The 9,263-nt window shown below is 48.0% G+C and overlaps 1 protein-coding gene across 2 annotated transcripts in view; it reads right to left on the reverse strand.

Annotated features, from left to right (window-relative positions):
- The window catches only part of Thsd4 (thrombospondin type 1 domain containing 4), a 571,613-nt gene that overhangs the window by 16,175 nt on the left and 546,175 nt on the right, over positions 1 to 9,263 (reverse strand). For both annotated transcript variants that reach the window (XM_026789951.1, XM_005368485.3), the window contains one exon: positions 7,396 to 7,677. In XM_026789951.1, the coding sequence (XP_026645752.1) occupies positions 7,396 to 7,677 (282 nt within the window). The remainder of the gene's footprint in view (positions 1 to 7,395; positions 7,678 to 9,263) is intronic.

The following is a 9,263-nucleotide window of genomic DNA, read 5'->3' on the forward strand; positions in this document are numbered from 1 at the left end:
TGAAGATGCTGGAGGCCAGCTCACACCCTGGGATGCTAGCCCGTGGTGAAGATGCTGGAGGCCAGCTCACACCAGGGACGCTAGGTCATGGTGAAGATTCTGGAGGCCAGCTCACACCTGGGATGCTAGCCCATGGTGAAGATGCCTAAGGCCAGCTCACACCCTGGGATGCAAGCTCCTGGTGAAGATGCATAGACATTTGGATACTGATGAAGGGAGGGTGCAGGACTAGTGAGTTCAAGTCCCATATCCCTTCATCTTGTACCCACAAGGCTCTGCTGGGGGCTGTTGAGTGTGCAAAGGACACACATACACACACACGGGGGGGTATTTTTTTGTCCACAAGGAGCTTACAATCTATTTATAAAAGGAAGCTAAAAAATGTTTATAGGTTTATAGTTGTTCAAGTTATATGAGATGTGTTTGGGAAAGTGGCTCAGGCAATTAAGCCCTTGTAAAAAAATTAAAAAAAAATTAAGCCCTTGTACAAGGACCCATGTTGATTCCCAGTGCCTATCAGAAAGCCAGACATAGAGGTACATGCTTAGAACCTAGTGTTGGGGAGGTGGAGACAGGTGGATTCCTGGAGCTGGATGACCAAACACCTAGCCTAATTAGTGAGCCCCAGGTTCCAACAAGAGGTCTTCTATCAAAAACAAGGACGGCCTTCCAGAAGGATGACAGCCGAGGTTGTCCTCTGATATCCACACACATACGCACTCATATGCACCTGGTTACCCATGAACTCACGTACATGTGCATATACACATGGACATACATGTATGTGTACACACATGCACCCACAGAGACAGTAAAAGAGCTCACTAGTCAATGGGCACAGATACAAACACAGGTGTCAGAGGGCAAATGCTGCACCTGGGTGTGTCTGTGCGCATGTGCAAGGGAAGGGGGCTGTCCCCTGGATTAGCGTGGCATGAACTCGCCTGCCAGCTACGAGCATAAGCATCCAAGAGGTTGAAGCAGAGGAGATGCGAGCACTACAGAAGAGCAGCTGCCTTCCTGATTTGAAACACATTTCATGCAATCCTCTCAGTTTCTTGACCCAGGGTCTTGGTCTTCTCAGCATCTGTCTACTTCCCAGGAGGCCCTGCTTCTCAGTGCAGCCCTGGTTCACCTCCGTAACCCCAGTGCCTAACAGAGACCTAAGCTTTTAGTACTTTTTTTTGGAAAACTAGTAACTGCTTTATGTTTTTGTTTTGAGTAGTTTCATTACCTTAATAAGGACTAACCATTTTCTATAAAAAGCCAGTTATGGTCAATTTCTGTGTCTTAATTCAATTTTGTCTTTACCTTCTGCCACCTGCTGGCAGAATTTGAGTATTGCTGGTGCCATTATGAAGTGGGAGTAACTGTTGGCCCTACAAACTAGGCTAACATATAACGTTAATCATTTACAATCTAAGCTAACATAACAACTCTAATTCAGTTAAAAATCTATGCCTATTTGTGCCTCTAACTGGTCAGATATTTTTAAAGAACTGTAACTCACTATAATTTTAATTGCACCACAAAGGCTAACTTTTTTCTTTTATAGTGTCTTTTAAAACATCTTATTTTAATTTGCTCTTTGACAATTTTATATGCACACATAGAGCATTCTGACTACTTCCACTCTCACTTCTATTATCCCGCCCCTATTATCATTGCTCCATATAGGGAATCCATGCCTATAAATCCAGTTAAAACCCACTGCTAATAGGTGTTAGACTCTAGGACAACTTACTTCTGTTCTCAGTGTCACCTCCAAAGCGACAAACCATCAAGCTGCCTCCTAGATACTTATGCCCACAAGGAGAGGCCGCTCTCTGTCATCCCTTCGTAAGGACCGGCAGAGCATGCACACACACAGGGCTGCTCAATGACTGTGAGTAAGAGATGGCTGAATGCCCGGCCACAACGTTTTAACGTAAGTACCTCAATGTCATCAGTCACGGATGTGACCAAGGCTCCCTCAAGATGACCTTGTGTGACACCCTGAGCCAGAGGATAGTTTGTATAAGAAACATGGCAATTTGTAGGAGAGTTTTGAATCTGAGATAATGATTGTAGAAATTACTGTGGCAGTAAAGATGTACTTATAGTTATAACTCAAGATCGCTATTCAAAATGTTCCAATTAAGTCCAAGTATCAGCTGAGTGCAAAGCAGTTGAGACTGTAAAATTAATAGCAAACAAAGCCTTTTTTGGTATTAAGTGTTTTCCAGCAACATGCCTACATCCATTATGTGGTATATATTTTATTTTAAAATTTTGATTTACATGGGTATTTTGGCTGCACGTCTATCTATGCACCACATTTGTGCTGTGGCCACAGAGGCCAGAAGACAGTGTCAGATCCCCTGGAACTAGAGTTGCTGACAGTTGTCAGCAGCCATGTGGATGCTGGAAATTGAACTTGGAGCTCCAGAAAGAAGAGTGTTCTTAACTGCCGAGCCATCTCTCTAGCCCTAGGAGACTTTTTTAAAAATTAAATTAAATCCACATTAAGCACACTGTGCTAAATCACAAAGTTGAGTAAGACTCGGTCCACAGCCTGCACATTTGAAATCAGCTCTTAGGGGATTAAGTAAAGGTTTTAGCTTGTCGGTTCCTTTCCCTCCAGACCGTGTGGCTATAACTTTTCCACTTGCAGCTCTGTGGATTGAAAAGCAGAGGTGAGGCACCCCAACTGCTTGGCACTCATAGAGGGGAAACCTAAGACATTCAGCCCAAATGATACAAGATACCGTAGGAATGCTCTTGTGCCTGGAAAGATGGATCTTGCTTGGGGTTGTCTGGCAGATGGCCACCGCTTGCCTCCCTCCCATTTGACCGCTTTTATATGCATTGCCCATTGTCCATGGTCCAGCTCCATGGAAAGGTACCAAATAAATGAAATCAGAGGCTCTTTGTCTCTCCGGCACTGAGAAAATATCAGCTTTATAACTCTTGCTTCTGGTGACTGCAATGTTTCTTTCTTTGGGTTAGCTTTAGTATCTGCAGAAAGGGATGCATGTCACTTGGCATGTCATCTGGAGTCCTATTGTTCAAGACTGAGCTGCAGTGATCCCTCCGATTGCTAACAAACAGGGGCAGGGGGGTGGGGTAGGTGCTGGTTGGGTGGCAGGATGGACCCAAGATTGGTTGTCCTCGCTTGTGCACGGGCATACTGATCAAAACAGAAGCATGATTTACTGGAAGAGGAAACAGAACTTGGGGAGCAGTGTTGAGGTCTGTGAGACACACTAACTTGAGAGTTAGGCAAAAGAAGCATCAAGAAAGTAATTGAGTAACTCCAGACTTGGAAATACAAGAACTAACAGAGCCAAGCCAGGAGACAGGCAGAGGTCTGGGCATCGTGGCTGATGGCCACAGTGATCAAGGGCCACTCCTGGGTACCACCCTGAGAGAGGGAAGTCTTGGGTGGTAGGATGCTGCAGAAATGGTAGCTGGACATATGAGAAGCCCAGGTGTGGTCCACTTCACCAGGGAGGATGGGGGGCTCTGGGAGGGGGCTGTGAGGAGCAGATGAAGGGGCTTGGGTTTGGTAGCAGAGGAGGACACAGGGCCAGCACACTCGTCATTGGTGCTGAGGACTGAGTTTAGCTCCATGCTTTGTGCACTGGCATTGCACTGCCATGGCCCACATGTCTGCTGCCATCACTCTTGTGGGAACACAGCGTTCCAGGTGTGTCCCTCCCGTGGCTCTGAAGCCAGAGAGATTCTGCAGAGGAGCCTTGAAACAAAGCATAAGTGGACATGGACTTTCTCTTCTTCCCCCACGTGACAATCAGCAGGGGCTGGTGAGCGTCTCCTTCGCTCCCTTCAGTCCGCGTCTCCAACCTTCTGCTACTCTGCCACAGCTTTGCCATCTTCAAAGTTCCTGCTCAAGAGCCTCACAATCAAGTTCAAAAAAATTTCTTTTTGTTTTATTTTAAGTAAGTTTACAACTTTGGTGTCCGGCTGCATTCATAGCTACCTTTGGTCACTTACAGTTCCTGGCCACAGGAGGTTCCTCCATCCTGTCTATTACAGAACAGAGAGGGAATGACCACCTCGATGGGCCAGGAGCACCCACCCAGGGAACAGTGGCAGGGTTACACACTCTGTTCTTGCTAACAACACTCACAAATCAATATTGTGTAGTCCCTGGACAGGGTGACACACACGTCATTCTGGATTGCAAATCACACAGGGACAGTTTTCATCTGAGCTGTCTGGGCACCGCACCAATTCATAAGTGGGAGAAAAGTTGGAAAATAGTCCATTTGGGTCTCAGGTTCCTTTGTCAATGCTGAGACACCATGCTTATCTCTATAATGCCTTAGACAAAATCTTATTAAAATGATTTTGGCCTTTTGGCAGAATTATCTCTAGCTCTCTGACTCTGTTAAGACACAGTCTACAGGCATCTCGTTTCCCCTCACAAACCTAAAACAGAAACCAGCTCAGTCTGTCTTCAGGCCGCACTCTCTGCTCATGTGGTCTGAGCACAACACAACGTGTGCAGTAAGAGCTCATACATTACTTCTCCAGTCAGCAGGTGGAATCACTGTGAAACCATCGAGGCTTTGAGCATAAAGAACTCCTGCCTCTGTGCACCCACAAGGAACCAAAGACCTAAATCCTAGTCCCCAAAGTCACTAGGCAGTGCTCCTATGAAAAAGACAGAAGCAGCTGTCGAAGCTTTTTGTGTTTGTTTGTGTGTATGGATGTGTTTGTGTATCTTTATGTGTGCACGTGTGCTAATTATCAGACTTGCAAAGCTCATACCCTCAGGTCCACAACTCTCTCTCTCTCTCTCTCTCTCTCTCTCTCTCTCTCTCTCTCTCTCTCTCTGTGTGTGTGTGTGTGTGTGTGTGTGTATTCACACATACGAATGTCAGGGGATAACCTGGGGTATTGTTCTACCTTGTTTCAGACAGGCTTTCTTTGTTGTTTTCTGCTGTGTAGGCCAGGCTAGCTAGTTTGGGAGTCTCTGGAACTTTTTGTGTTTGTTTGTTTTTTGAGACAAGTTTTCTCTGTAGATTTGAAGCCTGTCCTGGAACTAGCTCTTGTAGACCAGGCTGGTCTTGAACTGAGGGGTGCTGAGGTGGATTATACTCATGCTACATAGCGAACTTTACTTGGCTATTAGGATTTGAACTCAGGTCTTCATGTGGAACCATCTTCCCAGCCCAGATTCAAGTCTCTTGAGAGAAAAAAAACAACAACAACAAACTGCCAAATTAATGTCCGGGGTGAATCACACAGTCTTCCAGGTTTTAGAAAACTCTGGGGGTGGGGGAAGGCCGGACACAAAGTCTTTGTTTCTGTAGTATCGTCCTCTCAGAGAACAACTATTTCAGGGAGACCACAGAGTAAGATGCCCGCATCCTGTATAGGGAGCAGCCCATAATTATGTAGAACACGGGTGGTCCTATTGAAGGGACAAAGCCAACTCCATTTTGTGCTGGGCCCCAAGGTAGATATCCGTGAAGCGGGAAATCCCCTAGACTGCAGCCCAGATGCTCAAAGTGGATATCAGCAAAGTGCAAAGTCCCCTAGACTGGAGCCAATCAGAGAGTCTGACTGTAGATTTGTGGGGTTTTGCCTTTTAAACCCTGACTAAGAAAGTGGGGCACCTCCCCTAGCCCCCGCTGCGAGACAAGGTGCCTACCACAGTTTGTACCGCATGATTAAACCTTAGTTTTGCATTTCGGTGAGTCTGTGTCTCTGGTGGTCTTCTTGGGGTCTCCGTGACCTGGGCACAACACTATAACATGGGTGTTTCCTGCAAGGGGGACCCCAGGTCTCCTCGAAAGGGTCAGAGTCAGTTTCCAGTCCCAGGAGCCTGACAGCCACACAGGGATTTCCCACCTATCCTGACTGGAGTCCCCGTGGGAAGGACCCTGCATCTGTGTTACAGTCTAGACGTGATGTGGACCCCTTCACACGTCACCTTTGTATAAAACTGCAGCTGTGTTCTGCTTTGAGCCTAGTCACTGAAACTCCGCCTTTCTCCTCAGCCCTATAGTCCTATCTCCCTTGCAGTATGTGGGCTCCCTTCTTATAACAGGTAATAAACATGGCATTGTTAGGCTAGGGGTTTTCCTTGGTGGTCCTAGCTGACTGGGTTAGGTCACTGGATGAACTTGAAATTCAATTTTTTATCAGGAAAATACGAAAGGAGAAGATGAAGATGAAAGCTGACGAGGGAAACCTAAGCCCCCCAGATATGTTGTTTCCCCCTGAAATCTTTAGATTTGAGGATGGCACTCACATCAGCCACCTATAAAGTTGATTTATCAACTTTCAGGCCCCAAAGCATATGAGTATGTTCTCTGATTGTGCTTCCCAGCACAGGGAAAGCTCAGCTCAGCAGGTCCGTGTTGCTCAAATGCTATGGATTTTGTTGTTGTTTTGTTTTGTTTTTAACTGCCTGTCTTTGTTGAGTAGCTTTCAGGACACAACCTTGGAGCATGGCACCACTCTGCCTGGAGGGACATTAGCCTTTCTCCCTCATTCCCTCTGCCTTGCTGAAAACCCTTACATTACATTCCTAAAGCTAACCCCCAAGGTCTATTCCTTACTTGGCTACTTCTGTCTCCTGAGGCTGACTACCAAAGTCCAGCAATCATAGCCCCCTTTGGTTCACCTAATTAACATGCCCAATTAAAATACACCACTGCATCCTAGCCCATTCTAACACACACCTTCCCTTTCTCTCTTCTTAAAAATCACACCTGCAAGGTCTTTGCTGCTATTTCTCTGCCCGAGTCAGAAAGCAGCCATGTTAACTTCTCTTCCCTGCTTAATAAAGGATCTCTGTGAAAACAGGTGTTTGGGTGTGGTTTGTGCCTAATCTGGGGTCCAGGAGAAAGTCCCCACTGTGCGGGGAGGGGGTGTGTGTCTCCTTCATTGCCTGGGTGTTTTCTACGCATCATAACCATGAAGGCCCTGGTGTGATGGTGAATGTTTCTGTGTGCTCGATGCCCCGGTCTACTGGGTCAGCGTGGCCTCTGGGGTGCTAGAGTGAGGCCTGTGGAATGCTTGGAAGCACCTGCGCACCAAAGCGTGGGTGAACATCCCCGGCAGGCAGTATTCCACACCAACTGTCACATGCCATTGCTGGGGGATTCTGGGTGGCTCTGCTGGAAGGGGTCACCTGAAGGCTGGTCTCTCCTGGAGTTGGCCCACGTGCCCACTTGCTCAAATCTGTGTTCCTTCACTATGACCAACAGGGTGTGAGCACAGATTTCCCGAATTTGTATGGGCCTGCGGCTCATCTTGGGAACCTCTAACACCGTAAGCAGATGCGCAAGCCATCTTGCAGGTGGTTTTTGTGCCGAGGGGTTTCCCCATTGGCTGGGCCCTCCCTTACCTTCCTTACTTGGGTTTTCCGCCCAGGCTTACCTTTCCCACAGGTGGCGGAGCATTCTGTTGTCCCCAGCTGCTTCCAGTTGTGGTCCCGGCTTCTCCTGGGGGGCTGCGGTGCTGCTGGCACCAAGTTGTCCGGTCGGTGGGCAGGGAATCTATCAGGATGCCTGACGGGGAAGGTCTGCGTGTGTGAGGATGCCGAAGTCAGTACCTCAGGGGCCTCGGCATGTGAGTCTTCCTTCTCCTGGTTCTTGTCCCGGTTGTCTCTGTCCTCCAGGCGTCTGTCTTCTGCTTCCAACTGCCCATTGAATGGTTCTCCTGGGAGAGGCAGACAGTACAGGGATGAGCTTCCTTAGGGCATGGAGTTGAAAAGGCCAGGGAACGGTGGAGAGGGCCATTTCAGACAGAGACATCTGAAAGCCGGGGCAGGGCCCGAGGCTTTGTATTGTCCGGCCACCAAGGACCCGGACAGGCACCACACAATGTCCTTGGAGCAGACCGCATCTGGGGTGAGATTGGGGGTCGGTTTCCAATCTCATCCTTTCAATCTCTCCTCCTATGAGCGCCTCAGTGGAGTGAGGGCAGAGAGAAGGTGGGGTGTCCTGGTGGTGCTTTAGCCCATCCTTGATCCAGAGCCTTTCCTTAAGCCTGCTGCATTATATGTGTGTACATGTGTATAGCCTTTCTGGCTGGGTTTAGCTGACTAATTAAAAACAATGATATTTGATATGTAGATAAATGCTCAAATTATCTGCAGACAGACTGTATTTGAACAGAAAAGGGCAGGGCAGAATTCATTGCACTGTTAAGAGAGAGTCCCTCCGGGAGGAAAATGGAGTTGAAGGCTGATGCTTTTCCTTTGTTTTGCTTTAATTTGTTATCATTATTTTTTTCTCTTTGTGTATGTATGTGTACATATGTATACATGTGTTTACATGTATGTAAACGCACAAGGGTAGGAGTGCATGTGCACACGCACATGGAGGCCTGAGGTTAAGATCAAGAGTCTTCCTTGATTACTCTCTGCCGTCCTCAGGGCAAGGTCTCTCAGAGGAACCCAGAGCTCACTGTTGGAACCAATCTAGCCGGTCTGTCTGCTCTGGTGATTCTGTTCCTGCCTTCTGAGTGCTGGGACTGCAGGTGGGTTGCCATGGCCACCTGGCAATTAAGTTGGTTCTGGAGATCTGAACTCTGGTCCTTCCCTTGCTGTGTTTAAGCCCTGATGCTCTTTTTAGAACAGTGTTAGGTGGGCAGGAGGCATGGAGTACCGAGGCCTGAGGTGGGCAGGAGGCATGGAGTACCAAGGCCTGAGGTGGGCAGGAGGCACGGAGTACCAAGGCCTGAGGTGGGCAGGAGGCACGGAGTACCAAGGCCTGAGGTAGTCTCAGGGGCCCTCACACAGGACAGAGACGGGTGCCTGAGAATCAGATGAGGTGGAACAGTGGACAAAGCCCAGCGGGAGTGAGACCTGAAGGGGGTACTGTGTTGACTTTGGAGGTGGAGGAAGGAATCACAGGCCACAGAGGCTGAGGCTTCTAGAAGCAGAAACAGGAGACCTATGGCCTTCAGCACTGTAAGACAACTACCTGCATCTTATTCTAAGATCCTGGCTAGAAGGTCACTGCTCCAGCAGCAAGAGCAGCCAATGTAATCATCCCAGTCATGGGATCGGGATGTGGAACTCTGGCTTAGGATCCAGTGAAAGGAATATCCTATCAGGGAGACACACATGTGAAGCATGTTCTGATTCCAAGTCCACTAAGCTAAAACACGTGTCCACGGGGTTTCTCTGCATTGTTCAGGACACAGAGGATAAAGGTGTGTGTGTGTGTATGTGTGTGTGTGTGTGTGTGTGTGTGTGTGTGTGTGAGAGAGAGAGAGAGAGAGAGAGAGAGAGAGAGAGA

Source organism: Microtus ochrogaster, unplaced genomic scaffold, assembly GCF_000317375.1.
Source record: "Microtus ochrogaster isolate Prairie Vole_2 unplaced genomic scaffold, MicOch1.0 UNK33, whole genome shotgun sequence".
In the NCBI taxonomy this organism is placed as follows: domain Eukaryota; kingdom Metazoa; phylum Chordata; class Mammalia; order Rodentia; family Cricetidae; genus Microtus; species Microtus ochrogaster.